Here is a 17,352-nt window from a genome sequence, read left to right on the forward strand (position 1 = left end):
AATTTTCATGTGGCAAAGCAGGTCCTTGTCGTGCTAAACTCTCCCAATAATAACATCATGAGTCCATTATTGGCAAACACACGTAATCCACTTTGTATGCAAAGGTTTACAAATGGTAAGCAAAGCACAAGTCTGGAAGTTTCCGATTACCATTGCTTTGACTTATATGTTTGTAAAAAATATGATACAATCATGCATAGATTCCGAGCCTACGGAGAAGAAGAGTTATAGGCATTCAACCACGACATGGGGTGTAGAACATAACCATTTTGTATTTATTATCACTATTGCTATTTCTCGTGTAGAAGAATATGAATCAGCATTTAGTAGACATTCAAAAATTATAATTTCATGAATCTTATGGCAGATAAATCTCAGTAACAATACGAGGTGAACATACTTATCAGCTGAGAGTTTGATAGCCCAAAGGACCTTGCAGTCCATCCTGTCCGGTGCCATTTCTTCCCACCAGAGAGGGAATCCACGGGAACAGTTTCCCAAGCTCCTTGCTTAATGTACTAGGTCTCAGTTGCTTATCATTGATGCCAAATTTTGCTCTTTCAATAGCTTCCATTATATCTGCCATTGATATATTTTCACCACCTGCGAAATCCAGAAAATTATATCTACATTTACAGTTTCATTATACACTAAGAAGACAGATCTAAAAAAATAAAAGAGAGAGATAGAGAGAGAAAATGGGGAGGGATGGGCCGCTTGAATGATACTGAAGGTGTTTACTTCGACCTCACCTCTACGAGCAGCAAGCAAAGCAGCTTCATTGACAATGTTAGCAAGATCTGCACCTACAAAACCTGGAGTAAGAGAAGCAACTAGATCACAGATAAGATGCGTGTCTTCTTCTAGCGGAACTCCTCTCAAATGCACAGCCAAGATCTTTTTCCTTTCTTCAGCATCTGGTTCTCCTACAAGTACTGCTCTGGAGAAGCGGCCAGGCCTACAGAGGGCTGGATCCAATGCTTCGGGCCTATTAGTGGCTGCAATAACAACCACTTTCATCTCCGACTCAAATCCATCCATTTCTGTCAGCAACTACAAAAGCAGAAAAGTTCTAAAAACAAAGGAACTTCCATTGTGAACAGTTGAAAAGTTCACTCTTGGGATCATGAAAGGAAATGATGAATAGTTCCTGATGTACAGGAAAAAAAAATGTATATACTAAAAAAGGCAGAGCAAGACTTCAGAGGATGACCAGGGATGCTTATGTTTCCCTACAAAAAGAAAAATCAGAATAGTGACTTGACATAATAGTCATTTTTTGGATCATTCAGAAGGTTTGACAATAATTCAAATTTTCTGGCTAATATAGAATCACACCCTACAAAACCAAATTACAGTGTAATAATGCAACATGCCACTTGAAATAAGACATAATAGTGATTTTAAATCAAACAAACAAGAACAATGCAAGAGATGCTAGTACATTTGAATGCTTACCTGGTTTAGCGTTTGGTCACGTTCATCATTGAAGCTTCTACCACGCTTCCCTCCAACTGCATCAAGTTCATCAATGAATATGATTGAAGGAGCACACTTCCTTGCCACATTAAAAAGGTCTCGAATACGGGCTGCTCCTCTTCCAACAAACAACTCCACAAATTCACTAGCAGAAACAGTGAAAAATGGTACTCCTGCTTCTCCAGCAACCGCACGGGCCAGTAATGTTTTCCCTGTTCCGGGAGGCCCTACGAGCAACACACCTCTAGGTAACTTTGCTCCTAGCTTCTTATAGCTAACATCTCCTTGCAGACATGAAACTATCTATAAACAATAACTGTGTCAATAAATATTGAAGGAACAAAATTACTTGTCAAAAAGAATATTGAAGGAAGAAAATTACATGGCTAATCACAAATCAGATCCAGTGCGCTTGGTTCACATAATGTCCACTTGGACAATAAACAACAGTCTTCAAGCACACTGGTTTCACCAGTCCATACATCAGGAAGAGACTGCATGATATTTACCCCATCATTCTTTTTCTTGCTATATATTTTCATACAAATTAAGAAGCTTCCACAAGAATATTAATAACAACACAAAAAGAAAGCCAAAGGGCAAGTAACATGAACATGAACAGAGGGCACAGTTCACCAATTCCCACAATTCTTCTCATTAAAAATAGACTGAAGAACAGAACAGTTGATGAAGAAAAACAAAAGAAGAATACTTTTCAACTGAATCTTTAACTGTTTTTTTTAACTCAAGCTTTTAACTTTATCTTCAATTGCCGAAGAATCATTCCTTGTATCCTTGTAACGCCTCTATGGAAGGCCCAAACCACATGGCCTATACTCCAAAAGGACTGGTCAATGATATAATTGGAACCCCATTAGAACTTTACAAAGAGCAAAAACTTCTCATTCCCAAACAATGTGAGATCTCATACACCACCTACCCTTATCCATATCATATGGGGTATCACAATCCTTTACATACCCAGAAAACTTATGAATCATTTAGAAGCTACAAAAGAATAATCCTATTCAACTCAAACTTTAAGTCTTTTTTTTTTTTTTAACTCAAACTTTTAACTTTATCTTCAATTGCTGGAGGCTTTTTTTGCAGTCCATATATATTAAGTCACTAGTCTAGACTTCCCAGCAAAAGGATATTAAGGCATTCAAATTCCGTTTCTCTACAAAAAAATAGTCCATATCAACAATGCCACAACTTCTAAAGGTCCAAAAAGCAAATTATGAGTTGGAGCTTATATGCCAAGGGTTTCCCTAGCTTTCCTGGAGTATATAATAGTTTTAACAGTGTTCTACCTCCTTATCAACTGTTTTACAGTTATCAATTGCAACTATGCCTTTTCAAATTCAAAATAGAATGGTCTCGTGATTTGATGTAACTTCATGGACGAAATGTTACCTCCATAAGCTCCACCTTAGCAGCATCAACACCCTCGACATCATCAAACCCAACCATCTGATTATTAGATTGCCACTTTCTTGCTGGGCTATTAGCAGCAGAAAGTTGCCGATAAAGAAGCCACATCAAAGGAATCAGAGGAATCCACAGAGATATCACAGTTATCAATGTACTCCTCAAAGACATCAACATTGATTGAGGAGCCGAGCTATATGTAATTCCCTTCTCTCTCATCAAACTAAGGAGAAATTTTTCATCATGATCGATTTTTCTTGTGGAATACGGCCACTCCGGGTTAGAAGCTCGAGCTCTCAAAAATCTTTTCAATACCCTCGAATTTCGTGCTTGTCTACCGCTTGAACCATCATCTGTTGCAACCTTAGCAGATCCATTCATAGTAGCAACATTTACTGCTGGGTATTCCTCACGCGATGTTCCAGTATTCACAACACTCTGCAAGTTTGTATTGTAAAATATCTGACGAGATCCCTCTTCAAGTAAAACGTTTGTAACAGACCCATTTTGAAGGCTCAATATCAGGTCTGAATATGGAACAACCTTTGGAGCCGGCAATGCAGATAACTTCAAACACAAATAGCAGACCCCCAATGCAATAGAAATTGAAGTTGAAATCGCCACTTGTCTTATATTCTTCCGCAAAAAGGTTCCAATATCATTTAAAATTGACTTAATCGAAACCATTTTCGGTCTTCTGCTTGATAACCTTAACCTCGGGCGTAATCTTAATGAGAACCTCTTTCTTAATCTCACATAACCATTCTCTCTTTTACCTAAGTGGGTCTGCTTATCTCCAGCGTCTCCACTTTTAAGTGGCTCAATTCCATGCTTAAAAGAAAACCCACGTTGATATTTACAACTATACAACCCCAAGCCACATTTCTTATCAATCGGTGAACTAAGTTCATTGTTCCAGGACAATCCATGCTGATATCCCAGAGAGGGAAAGTCAAGTGAAATAAGACGAAATGCTAAACACTTGGTTTTTCCACCACGAACTCCAAATTTCTCTAGAGAAATAAGAAATCCATTGTTGCAAGTGACAGAAAAACAAGCCATGTTAGACAGTAACAGCTATCAATCAAACTAGCATTGCAAACTAACTGTCTGAATTTATTATACGAGATGTTTCTGCCATTGAAACCAAAAGGCCAGACAGATGGTTGAATATTGGCAAAACAAGAAACACTTGCTAGAGTTGTGACAGACCCAATAAAGTGAATAGCTTTTGGGTATTACCTGGTTCTTTCAGCTTCTGAGAACGGAGATAGAGCTGATAAGCGTGACATTCTCTAGTCGGATCAGTTGGAGAAGATAAGGAACAATGTGGGCTTTCCCATTAGAAGATCTTAAAAGGCTTTGTAAATTGTGATTCATGGGCTAAGTGTAAGAGATACCCACGTGTTAAACCGAAGACGGGACTTTTGGATTCTCTTGGGCTTGTCTCCACAGAAAAGTTGCTCAAAACGAAGGTGGAAACCGAATGGTAGGTTACGTCGGTATCACTTCAGATTTTCTGTACAAATTGTTTAAGAAACTACATGAGACTTTTTTCTCAAATTTTCTATTCGAATTGTCTGAGATTTGAACAAATAAAATTTCAAAGATCCGAATTCGTAAAATTGAAAGCAAAATTAAAATTCTCAACTTCCGATGTTGACGGGATTCTGTCTTATTTCTAACATTTATCAATTTTGAAAAAAGTGGGATGTTGGTCCTAATTGGTAGGGCTGGCGGTATCTACAATGTAGTTCCGAGAAAGTTTGGAAATCTAGAATTGCATGCTGTTGTTTCTTCAAATATTTTATATTTGGTTTATCTTTAGAAATTATTGGTCTTTCAAAGAGCAAAAAAACGTTCCCATTGCATCATCAATGCTCAGCCAACATTGTGAATCATTCTTGGCTGTAGTGTATCTAGCTTGATTACATGTTTCCTTTTGTACGTTTCACTGATAATAGCTTTAATTTCTTTTCTTACTGTGGTCATGTTTCACAACTTCTCACATACGATCACCCGTAATTAAAGAGGTGTGTGATTAGGAGATTCAAGAAAACGCCTTCAATGCTTAAGTTAATAATAACAACGAAGAATCTCTCTCTAGCCAATGAATTAAATGGGTTTTATTGTCATACCTGGATTGTATAAATAGGGCCCACAATGTTTTTGTTGCTAATCGATAACTATTTCATATGTTATTTGAAATTCAAGTATCAGGATATTGAGAGCTTAGTCTATTTCAAATAAACCAATGGCTTTTCTTACCCAAAACTCTCAGACAGTTATTCTTTCAACATTTAAGATGGATTGAGTTCTTGGTTTATTAGGTTATTGGGCTGAGATGTAATTCAGGCCCATGGTGCTGCCCAATAGGTCCTAGGGGATATTAAGTCTCTTCTAGTTATCTTGCGAAGTCTCATCACGCTGTGCGTGATGGGACTTGTAATTATAGTATCGCTTTATTGTCTCAGCCTTCTGATTATTCAAAACATGCATTTTATGAAGAAAAGCAAAAATATATGTCAAGTGTGGAGTGCAAGATAAATAATGACTTATGTATAGTATTCCTATATATATATATATATATAATATCTCATGTGAGATATGCATATATAGATGATGATGATGCGAATCTGATTCCACGAATAGATGCTCGCAGCTCAAGTCCCAATTAAGTTGCAGTACTTCTTATCGTTATTTATTTATTTATCTTTAGCATTTGGCGTCTACCTATACACACATTAATATAATGACATCGATAAGAAAAAATCATGCATGTAAAAGTTTAAATATATATAAATAAAAGCATAAAATAATAAAAGCATTTTAATTTATAGCTAATCGTGTGAATAAAAGGAAGTGCATGAAGAAAAGTTTAAAAGAGGGGAGCCTCGGGTAGGTATGGGGGACCATGGTGCTTGATACTTTGATAGGGTACTGGTGGAGGAACTTTTATTATTATTATCAAAAAAATAAGATATGGGCAGGGTAGGCTGATCAAAGCAGGCTAGCCATGGAAATGAAGCGTGGAAAGGAACAGAAAAGGGGGAAGAGCCAACAAAGAAACAGCTCACACACATCTGTCCATACGTATCCGTTCCCCTTCAAAATCGCATCTTATCTTAATATCTTCAACCAGGCCCACTCATCTTTATATAATTACATATTTTCACTCAAACTCTGAAAATCTCACCTTTGTCTCCGTTTGCTTAAATTATTAGACGATCGAGTTTGGTGGGTATATGGCTAAAGGTAGCAATGATGCCTTTCGTGCCTATGACTCTTTACATGACCCAATCACCACTTCTTAGCTACCAAGTCCAACCTTTTATTCTCCTTTCCATTCTCTCTCTCTCTCTTTTTTTTAAAGGATAAAAAAAAAATGGAACCCTAAATTTGGAAGATTGACAATTTCAAAACAAAATCAAAAATTCAAAATGACTAACCTACATCTAAAAATGTAATTTTTTTTTAAAAAAAATATAAATTTATTGATCCAATATTGAGTGTAAAAGAATATAACTACAAAGTCAATCTCCTAATACTTATTAGAGCTAAAAATAGTAAAATAGTAACTATAGCTCAACCAGTCATTCACTTTTTGTGATCACGTTTAGGAATAATTGTTACGTTGATCGCTCTCGTCTTTCTTTTTGGCGAAGGAAAAAAAAAAACCTTTTTAAAAAAACCAAAACAGAATATTGTGACATACACTGTATACGATCTATTTTCCTTCTAATTTAGATCTCAAATAAAAGCCGTTCAAAGTTTCCTAAATTAGAGGAGTAAAATAAGGAAGGGTACTATCGTCGTTTTCAAATTTATGAACGGCGGCAAATTTCCGAGAAAATCCCGAAACCATGTACACTATACAAAAGGAAGGATGGTACCGTAATTCCATCTCCTCATCCCCCTTTATAAATTTCCCTCACCACGCTGCCCATTCCTAACGAAACTCCCAAGGCTATAGTAACAATTTCCGTCCCTCATTCTCTCTCTTCCGCTTTCGTTTCTAGCCTCAGAATTCTAGGGTTTCGTTCTCATTCCAAAGCGCCGAAACTTTGGTTTGTTTGGCTTTTCTCAGATCTTATATTTTTCGTGCCGTACGTTTCTTCGAAACTTCGTGTTTTCGTTCTGTTATTGATTTGAACTCCCTTTCATACCTAGGTTTTGATCTGTATTTCGGAAGAAGAGGGGTTCCGGAGGATTATACACCTATTGTTTACAATCTTTTAAATTATTGTAAGTATTCCATTCTTGATTTGTTCTTTGTTAGGAGAACTAAATGGATATATTGTTTAGGATTGATTATTTTTGTCTTTTTATTTTAGTATACGATTTGAGTTAATTTTTGGTTATGGGTGCGAATTTGACATATGGCTTTTTTGTTTCTGTGAAAGCATGGGACTTTGCCTATAATTAAAATCATTTGGGGGGTTCTATTCGATTTTTAATCTGTTAAGCAATTCTTATTGACTTTTCTTTTTCATGCTTTCATTTGTATTTGGCGCTGTCTTTCTTTTGAGCGAAGACTTCGTTCCTGGTATTCTGAATCATGTTTTTTCCCTGGAGTTTATTTTTTAGGGAAGTTTGTTTATTGATTTAGGGAGTTCTAGTTATTGTTGAGAGACGTTTGTAAGAATGGTTATTTTTTTATATTCGGAATGTGTTTTTACTTTTGCAGTTACAATTTTGCTTTTGGCAAATACTATTCTGTTGTATTTGTTTGGAATTGTATAGTTTTTCATCGTATTGGATATGGATATCTCATTTACATGTTATTAGTCCTGGAATGGTTCGGCCCGCTCTGTCAGATATGGCTGCTGCTAATGTCTGTCCCTACTGGTTTTCTCAGGAAAGACTGAATGAACTAATGGAGTCCAAAGGTGGTAAAAAGAAGTCTAGTAGTAGTAAGTCCTTATTCTACGAAGCTCCCCTTGGTTACAGCATTGAAGACATCCGTCCTGCCGGTGGAATCAAGAAGTTCAGATCTGCTGCCTACTCCAACGTAAGTAGCATATTGATTGATGTTCATAATTCCTGTTATTTTGCCCAAATGAATCTTTCCTATTTTACAGTATGTTGCATTATTTGTTTGCAGTGCGTGCGCAAACCATCCTGACTCTACCGACAGGAGATAACCCCTTAGGATCTTAATACAGCAAAATACCTGTAGTTAGTTTTATTTTCGTCTTCACTTGTTCCCTCGTCCTTGCTTGGAAGGTTTCTTTTTGTTTTGCCCTTGACACAAGATGGCCTTGTCGGTTTCTGCCATTGGATTTGAAGGCTATGAAAAGAGACTTGAAGTTTCATTCACTGAGCCAGGCATCTTTGCTGACCCCGAGGGCAAGGGCCTCCGATCTTTGTCCAAAGCCCAATTGGACGAGATCCTAGAACCAGCTCAGTGCACTATTGTTGCTTCACTATCGAACAATGATGTTGATTCTTATGTCCTTTCTGAATCTAGCCTTTTTGTGTACCCTTACAAAATTATCATCAAAACTTGTGGGACAACAAAATTGCTTCTCTCTATCCCAGCCATCCTTAAACTAGCTGATGCCCTATCCCTTGCTGTGAAATCTGTGAGATACACTCGTGGTAGCTTTATATTTCCTGGGGCTCAGGCATTTCCACATCGTAGCTTCTCAGAGGAAGTAGCTGTCCTTGATGGTCATTTTGGCAAACTCGGTTTATCCAGCAATGCATATGTGATGGGTAGCCCTGACAAATCTCAAAAATGGCATATTTACTCGGCTTCTGCAGAGTTGGCTGGTCGGTCAAGTGCTGTTTACACTCTAGAGATGTGCATGACTGGTTTGGACAGAAAGAGGGCAGCAGTTTTCTATAAAACTCATGCAAGTTCAGCTGCTCTCATGACTGAAGATTCTGGTATTAGGAAGATACTTCCTCAATCTGAGATATGCGACTTCGAGTTTGATCCGTGTGGGTACTCCATGAATGCTATCGAAGGTGCTGCAATTTCTACAATCCACGTTACACCAGAAGATGGTTTCAGTTATGCAAGCTTTGAAGCAGTCGGCTATGATTATGAAGTTGTGAATTTGACCCAGCTAATTGAGAGGGCTTTGGCTTGCTTCCAACCTATGGAGTTCTCTGTAGCTCTACATGCTGACAATGCCGAAATAGAACTTGGACGCAAGATCCACCTGGACTTAAAGGTATATCATTGTGGAGAGAGGAGCTATGAAGTGCTTGGGTTGGGAGGGTCTGTCATTTACCATAGCTTTACTATGGCGGAAAGCATTGGATCTCCTAGATCAATCCTGAAATGCTGCTGGAGCGAGGACGAGGATAACGAAGTTGAAGAAGATAAATAGTTCTATTTTTAATTGTTTTAGCCGAATAAAAGTTGGGGGTTTACCGTTTATGTTGCCTTGACTATGTTTCGAGTTTTCTATATTGTTCCTGCAGACATAATCTATCATTGGATTGGCGATGTATGTCGATTTCCAGATGCTAAAACGTTGAACGAGCATCTCAATAATAAGTTTGCTTGTTTTCAGTCTTATAATATGATATTTGATGCTATTATATTTGAATTCCGACTAGATGTCGAATTTGTAACTTGTGATCATCGTGATCAGGCTTATTCTGCTCTCTGTCTCAAATAGTCTCTCTTGCTGGGATGTTGCTATACTGTCGTGTTTGTGTTTGGGTATTATAATATTATTTTTTAATATTATTATTATTTTAAAATTTAAAAAAGTTAAATTATTTATTATATTTTATATTAATATATGAAAATAGAGACTACATAAACGAAAAGAGATAATGTTCCCTCTCCTTCGAAATATTTGAGATAAAGATAATGTTCCTCTGTTTCGAAATATTTGAGATAATTTTAATTGAAAGTTAAATAAAATATTATTATTATTTTAAAATTTAAAAAATTAAATTTTTTATTATATTTTATATAAAAATTTAAAAAAATTATAATAATGAGGTAATAAAATCCGTTAGTTGCAAATTTTCAATATGTAAAAAGGGGTCAGTCTTTCGCATGTATTGCTAGGTGACATAAAAGCACACGTTAGTTGAAGCGGGGAATTCGTCTCTCTTGCAGTTTCCACACCCTTCCACCAAACACGAGTTATCCTTCCTTTTTTCTTATTTCAAGGAAAAATTATATGAGATGATATCAGATTTTAATTATTTTCTTTCTTTTTCGTTGTTGTAGTTTCTATAACGGGCAGGGCATCTCTTGCCTTTTTCTTTTCTAGGAAAAAAATGTTGGGCCCTTTTGTCCTGATAACGATGAAATAGCATTTGAAAATTGAAATGAACGAAAAGAGTCCAGCTGCCAAACTTGAACTAAAGGCACGAGGAGTATGAGCTGGATTTGAAAATGTCGGTATCAACAAAAAAGAAGGATGTCTGCCACACGCAAAGAAAATAAATAGGAAAGCATTTAAAGCACTTTTCATAGACTTGGATGCTTCACGCTTTCTGCACCGAAGATGCCTGTGAGGACAGCGGCACAATTTACATGGAAAAACCAGAGCCACAAATTGACAACACGCAAGCACAACCATGAAATCAATGAGTGGCCTACAACACCACACAAAGACAATCTACACAGTGAAAAAGTTTGTGTTAATTAAATGACCACCCACAAAACAATTTGACTTTTTCCATATGTTTTCTTTCCCTCAATCATTGACGTCTGTTAATATAGTTTTCATTGAACATGCTCAACTGATGTAACTGCAATATTACACAGTTCTACTTGAAATCATCTACTGACTTCTTTTCTTGTGCTTGGATACTCTATTAGTACCATATTAATAAAGGATAATGATACATCACTAATTATATTATAATTTAATTATTATTATTATATTAAAATATTAATATTTTCTACTTAAATTCAAAACTTCTTCTATACTTGCAACAGTTCAAAGTAAATAAAATAATAATTTTTTTATAGTTAATTGTAAACAAATTATAATATAGTTGTTCTTATATCATTTTCCTTTAATAAAATCATCGAATATAGGGTTATAAATACATGCTAGTGTTTAATCTATCCCAAATAGTTACTGGGAGGATTTTTACCACTGTAGAAATCTAGTACACATCGAGGTATTTTGATGAGGAATATCCTACTAAACATACTGTTTGTAGCGGTCCATTGGGCCAATTAATGCGCCCATTTGTTATGATATCTATGAATCCTCTATGTTGACCAGCTTCGGAATGACTTTAGAAGGTATGTTATATCAATGAGCATGTTGATGGAGCAGCTGGTGAAGATGGAGGGCATGTTATAGCATTGGTTACCACTTGATTGTCTCCTTCAATGATTCTGTCTGTGAGTTTAAGATGGACTGCTTCCTCGGCTAACTTGGTAGCCATAGCTTCTCCGAAGTTGGGGTTGACTAAGTCAATTCTTTGAGAAGTTGCAAAATTGATTTCACCAATGCTTGATCTGCAGATAACTACTGCTATGGAGCAATTATTTCTGACAACTACATCATAAGATAGTGAAAAGTGTCCATCTGAAAGGGGTATCCACTCTGGTTTTATGGGTAGCGATCGGATTTTTGTATTCCACATCAACTGGTGTTCTTTGAAACTTTTTGTCACAAAGTTTGAAAACATGATACGTGGTTGACATGGGCGGTTGTGAATGACCTAGTTTCTAAGATATCATAGAGAGTCCATTGCTATGATAGCAAATAGTTGAAAATTGTGAGACATTTCTCTATCGAGGTTTAGGAGCTTGGAGGGATCCAAAATTACTTTTATCCAATCTTGAAATGGCAGAGTAGCAAAAGGAGAGATGTCAAAGGGACATGGTGAGTCTCAATAAGATTTTTGAACGAGCACATCTAAGGACAAGATGGTCAATCGCTTCTTTTTTAGATTAGCATAGGGAAAAGAGGGAATCATTATGAGAAAGGGCCTAGGGAAGTTTTAATCTGGATCTTGTTAGGAGAATATGTAATTACTTGAATATGTATATGTAGTAATAAAATAATTTAAGTTAAAATGTTTTATTTGATTTAGAAAATGAGATATAAAAAGTTGAATAAAAATATTATAATATTAAAATATTGTTTGAACATAATTTTTATTTTAAACTTTAAAAAATAGTATTAGTTTTTGTGTTTAACTGTACAGATGAGATGTGATAAGATAAAAGTTGAAAGTTGAATAAAATATTATTAGAATTAAGAGTGGGCAGCAGAACCCCGCACCCCGCTGCCTTGCCCCCATTCGCCCCGCCCCGTAGTTGGCCCCCCTAACGGGGGCAAGGAGGGCCCAACCTCTCCCCGCACTTATATATTTTATTATATAAATATACTATATATATTTATACTATACATATTTATAAATATTTGTTATTTGTACTATATATAAATATAGTAATATGTATTAAGTAAAACTTTTACTTAATATTTTGTATAAGTTGTAGTGTAGTAGGGTGACCATTTTATAGATTTCCAAGGCAATACAAGAGTCTTACATTACTTAAGTGTTAGATTTGTATTGTAAAGGCAATCTATAAAAGGACTATCCTATTACACTACAATTTACACCAAATATACACTAACAAATTTAAAAACTACATAATTTTTAAATTATAGTCATATTTACAAATTTAAATTTACAATTTAGGTTATAAAATATATTTTTGATCACTTTTGGATCCATGAATAATTTTTAAGCCTAGTGGACTGTAGTCCACTATTGAAATAGGCGGGGGGTTAGGGCGGATTGAAACCCACCCTTGCATGCAGGGCAGAGAGTTTGAGATTTGAAAAAATTGAATTGTTTATTATATTTTATGCATAAATTTGAAAATTATAATGATTATATGAGATAAGATAAGATGAAAATCTTGATAACCAAACCAGGCCTAAGAGTTTGAAAAAAATTGTAATTATTAGATTTGAAATTAGGAACATTTTGCATTTGAGCGATTTTTAAAACACAAATATCTAAAAATACTTTAACAATTATTTTGTCAAACAGACCTTCTACTCTATAGAGAAAAATAGACCCGCAATAAACATCTTATAACATTTATAATTATTTGAGTAAATTAAATTAAACCTCAATAAATACTGAAACACATTTATTTCTGATTTTATATATTAAAATTTATTAAATGCAAATCTTAAAAGACGAATGAGAAAAGAATTAAAACTGAAGAACCCAATATTCTACTCGGACAATGTAAATTTCTAACAAGCGAACGAATCATTTTTCAAACTGGCAATATAAACTAATTCTATGTTAGTGCCATACAACCCGGTTAACTCGAACTTCCTTAAAACTCAAACTGCAAAATTCGGTCGGCATTAAATTCTGGCATGACAAAGATTACTGAAACCGTATGGATCACCACATGTTACGCTAGCTGATTTCTCCAGAAGGGGCCACAAAATAGATATTCGGGGCAAAATTTCTAATGCTTCGGCCACTGGCTGTTCTTTCAACCGTGCAGTGTTTAGTAAGGTCGAAATTTCCTCGAAGCCCTCAACTGTTGTATCCTCTTTTTATCCTGCTCAAACTTGCTCTGCAACATCATAATCTCTGCAATGAAACAACTTCATGCATCAGTATCTCCACACCCCCAATCAACAAAGGGAACTATAGCTTTAATTATACAAGAATCATCCATTACTTCTTGGGAAAACTAAGGAATGGTGAAACTAATATGAAATACGTGCATCACTGGCCTAGACCATAGTTATTTCGCCAATTAAAACAAGAATATAAACGCTCCGAAAAATTAGTATATACACCTGTACACACACAAACACACACACACACACACACATGTATGAATGCACTGAATGGGTGATGTAAATTCCTCCTTTGCCTGTAATAGCCAATTAGTCACATAATCAGGAACCACAGCCTTGCAATGACATATTCAGAAGGGGCGTTTGTACTGAGTCCGTATATAGAGTGAATTTTCCCAAACACCACCTTTAGATACTTCTTCAAGAAAAGCAAGAATGGTCTAGGAATCGATAAAACCTTAATGTAAAAGTTGGACTCGATATATTATATCACACACATACAAACTGGTACAAGGACACTCTGGGGCCTAAAAGGCTAAAGACAATTGAAACACAGTTTGCAGGTCTTAGATGCATGCGGCTGCCACAAACAACTAAAATTGTCCCTCGAATTATCTTTACCAACAGAAGCATGACATCCATTTCATGTCCAGTCAGAAACCACAATTAAATTTACAAGCTCTAACCATATGGTTTCTACACTTGATCCCTACAAGAAATTGTTGCACAGTTTGTTTTTTTTTCCAAAAAACTCTGATTTTTTAAAGGAAACTTATAGATGTCAATGTACAGACTTCTAAATTCTATTCTCTTTTATCAAATTCTATTGGTTTTCTGCATACTTCCAGTGTACCTGGGCTATGCCTATTTTCTTTATCAATGAAATAATTTATTCTTATAAAAAATAAAAATTCTATTGGTTTTCAGGAAAATAAAATGAAAACAATTTTTTCCAAATAAGATTTATCATACCATTCCTCTGGGCTTCTCTTCTTTGAAAGCGGTAGAAATTTAAGCCCACTTCTTTATGCTTCTTCTTGACCATCTTATCCTCCACAGCAGCCTGTGCTATTGAGCCCACAGTAGTTCCACTTTCAGCATCTGTTGTCTTTTTCCTTCCTTTATGATGTACAACAACTGTCCAACCCCTTCAGCAGCTTGGGCTTCTCTTTCTTTCCTTTCCTGTATGTGACATAACAAGATATATATATATTTTTTATAGGGGTGACATAACATGATAATCACAACAAAACAACTAAACTAGTGAGCCTCTTAGATAATATTTGGGCAAAGGACGGCCGCAAATTTTCTGCAAGTGTTCAAGACCAATTTTATCAGGACTAGTCATGCACCCGCACGATGTGTAGCTAAATGGTGTAATCTGAATGTGGCATTTGCACGATGGAGGTAAGAACTACAGACGGTACCTGTTCTAGTTGTGCCTCATGTGAAGTTATAAACTCGTCAATTTTTTGCTGCAATATCATCAGTCCTGGTCTACTTTGGTGGTATTTTGTAATCCATTCTGCAATTAAGAAGTATTCAGTAAGAAAAACCATAACATGAACCATGCCCTTCAATTGACGCAAACTATTCTTGGAAATATCCACAAAATAAAATAAACTATGTCTTAACTTCAGTCAATAGACTGTTTCAAGATTTTTTTCGTGTGTTTTTGGTTGGGGGGAGGGACCAAAAAATCAATACACGTGCCTGAAGTTAAAGGATAGTCATACACATCATTCAGGACACATTCATGACGGAGATATGCAGCCAAACAAAGATGCTGAACAGTGGAGGTTCTCATGCATGCATATTACCAACATGGTAATGAATGGTGGAACCAGATGTTGTGGATACCCCTAATATCTGATCTAGGTAGATCCTGGCAATCTGTTTTTATAATCTTCATTCTTAGAGGTCTAATCTTCTGTTACCTTTCTGCAAGTATTGTACATCTGGCACATTGATCTTTTCTCTCTCCACAGAAGTGATTTTTTTTTTTCACAATTGTTTTTCCTCAAATAGGGGCAAATATCCTTATTTAGTAGTGTATTTCTTGCCACTAGATTATGAGAAGTCAAAAGCACACAGATAAAGGTTCCAAATTCAGTAATTTATACTTCTCATTCCTTTCGTGCAGTCCTCGTCCCCAGATGAGATTTGATAAACATCATCTTGATCAACTTCTATTGCCTTTTCCTGGGACTTTTCAGCCTCCTTGGATGAATCCTTATCCTTCTTTCTCTTTATCTTCACTTTCTTGGACTTACCTATAAAAAAGGCTTCACTTGTTTATTGACACATTATTATTGACATGTTGTCACTAGATTGTGCGCAGTCAAAAACAAAAAACCAAATGTTCTCAGTTCAATAATCCATACCCTTCATCACTTTTGAGCAGTCCTTGTCCACAGGAGAGAGATGACAAACCTCATCAAGATCGGCTTCTCCTTTTTTCAGTGACTTCTTACATTTTTTTGATGGGCCATGATCCTCCTTTTCCTTTCTCTTAGCTTTCTTTGACTTACCCACTAGGAAAAAGGAGAAACCAATGAAGTTCGTGAAATTTAAACCATGATTGCAACAGCAATGTTAATGTCAATTTTTTTCACAAATCAAGCAAAAGACATCACATATTTACAAGTTTTCATCTCTCTTTCAAAGTCAGTCTCTCTGCACCCTTTTGAATTGTTTCTCTTTCCTTCGGTTTGAAAGTGCTTTCCATTTGCTAGTCCATCATCTAATGAACCAAGAATCAAGTTAATGATGATGAACAGTCACAATAATAGTACAAATGTCGACTATACAGCTTTGAGGCATTTTACTTTTAGGAATCGAGTAAGAACTGGAGAATAATGATCTCTGTTAACAAGAAAACATCACAAGGAATCAAAATAAATTAAGACACTGCAAGCGAAGGCATAATAATTCAAAAGCATCTCTACAACCGCTATATCTATCGAGTACCTAAGGATGGCGAAAATGCAAAATCATATAGTTCTAGGTGGCAAGAAACCATTGAGAAAATGATCTATTTATGATCTAATGTTGACACACCAAAGTGGTATCAACTTGCCTAGTACCGGCACACACCTTAGTGAGCTCTTGCCTTTGGGCACTATTGTTGTTTTTCCGTTCTATTCAGGTTTTTCCTCCCTCTTTCAGTGCTATAACTAATGTTTATTTAAAAGTAGAAAAGATAACTATAGCCTCCATTTGGATAACATATTTAAAAGGAGAAATTTCATACTTTAAAGAAATTCCCGAGTTAAGGGATTCATGCTACATGGTTTCATGGACTGAGTCTTACATAGACGTAAAAACCGTGCTTAGCCTCAGTTCCGATTAATAAACTAAACACTTTTTTTACAATTAAATTAATAAACTAAATACTGTTAACCTCCCAAGATGAACAAACCAATAAATCAAATTTCATGATGGTCACGACCATAATTGATTATATCAAATATGAAAGAGCAATTAATTGCTTAAGAAATCCACTAGGCCTAAATCTATAAACAAAATCTAATGTTTAGATCTAAAGAGGATAAACATTTTTCTCACACTATTAGAAAAAATACCAGTCGGGTTTATACGACGGACGGATTCCTCTGGACGGAATGACTCAGTCGGTCCTGTGCTTCTTCTTCTTCTTCTTCGTCTTCTGCTCCAAAAGCTTGAAGCGGGGCAATAAGTTCAAATGAAAATGGCTTCCGCAACCTTAACGGTGTCGTTGGGTTTCTGGGTTCGACTGGGTCCTTCCTCAGAAGCTCTGCGCCGAGAGAGAGAGAGAGAGAGATTTCTGTTACACGGCGCCGACAAGTGAAGCTGAAGAACACATGAGTTCTGTCGAGTAGAGAACCCTAGGATTCTGATGAAG

The 17,352-nt window shown here is 35.9% G+C and overlaps 3 protein-coding genes across 4 annotated transcripts; 1 reads left to right on the plus strand and 2 right to left on the minus strand.

Moving 5' to 3' along the window:
- Positions 1-254: 254 nt before the first annotated feature.
- LOC121249591 (probable inactive ATP-dependent zinc metalloprotease FTSHI 3, chloroplastic) lies at positions 255-4,326 on the minus strand. The gene is made up of 4 exons (XM_041148310.1): positions 2,896-4,326; positions 1,459-1,782; positions 753-1,053; positions 255-603 (listed from the first exon to the last, which is right to left on the minus strand). The coding sequence occupies exons 1-4, from the start codon at positions 3,970-3,972 to the stop codon at positions 404-406; spliced, it is 1,902 nt and encodes a 633-aa protein (XP_041004244.1). The 5' UTR covers positions 3,973-4,326; the 3' UTR covers positions 255-403.
- Positions 4,327-6,820: 2,494 nt separating this feature from the next.
- LOC121249593 (S-adenosylmethionine decarboxylase proenzyme-like) lies at positions 6,821-9,439 on the plus strand. Of its 2 annotated transcripts, none has more exons than XM_041148312.1 (4): positions 6,821-6,977; positions 7,081-7,155; positions 7,769-7,921; positions 8,015-9,439. In XM_041148312.1, the coding sequence occupies exon 4, from the start codon at positions 8,166-8,168 to the stop codon at positions 9,249-9,251; it is 1,086 nt and encodes a 361-aa protein (XP_041004246.1). In that variant the 5' UTR covers positions 6,821-6,977; positions 7,081-7,155; positions 7,769-7,921; positions 8,015-8,165; the 3' UTR covers positions 9,252-9,439. The 2 variants fall into 2 exon arrangements, with proteins under 2 accessions (XP_041004246.1, XP_041004248.1); XM_041148314.1 differs by having other exon boundaries at positions 6,854-6,981.
- Positions 9,440-13,143: 3,704 nt separating this feature from the next.
- Positions 13,144-17,247, minus strand: LOC121249594 (ribosomal RNA-processing protein 7 homolog A). Its single transcript, XM_041148315.1, is given in 8 exon segments — positions 13,144-13,476; positions 14,442-14,618; positions 14,621-14,651; positions 14,897-14,994; positions 15,593-15,742; positions 15,854-16,003; positions 16,114-16,212; positions 17,054-17,247. Coding segments are annotated over 7 exon segments (702 nt in total). The 5' UTR covers positions 16,124-16,212; positions 17,054-17,247; the 3' UTR covers positions 13,144-13,390.
- Between the last annotated feature and the right edge of the window lie 105 nt (positions 17,248-17,352).

This window comes from Juglans microcarpa x Juglans regia, chromosome 2D, assembly GCF_004785595.1.
Source record: "Juglans microcarpa x Juglans regia isolate MS1-56 chromosome 2D, Jm3101_v1.0, whole genome shotgun sequence".
In the NCBI taxonomy this organism is placed as follows: Eukaryota; Viridiplantae; Streptophyta; class Magnoliopsida; order Fagales; family Juglandaceae; genus Juglans; species Juglans microcarpa x Juglans regia.

Excerpts from the sequence above, each read along its gene's own strand:
- LOC121249591 (XM_041148310.1), bottom strand. The coding sequence starts at position 3,972 with ATGGCTTGTTTTTCTGTCACTTGCAACAATGGATTTCTTATTTCTCTA. Across the intron at positions 1,783-2,895 it reads CTAAGGTGGAGCTTATGGAG|ATAGTTTCATGTCTGCAAGG; the intron begins GTAACATTTCGT and ends TATTGTTTATAG. Across the intron at positions 1,054-1,458 it reads GTGACCAAACGCTAAACCAG|TTGCTGACAGAAATGGATGG; the intron begins GTAAGCATTCAA and ends CTGCTTTTGTAG.
- LOC121249593 (XM_041148312.1), top strand. The coding sequence starts at position 8,166 with ATGGCCTTGTCGGTTTCTGCCATTGGATTTGAAGGCTATGAAAAGAGA.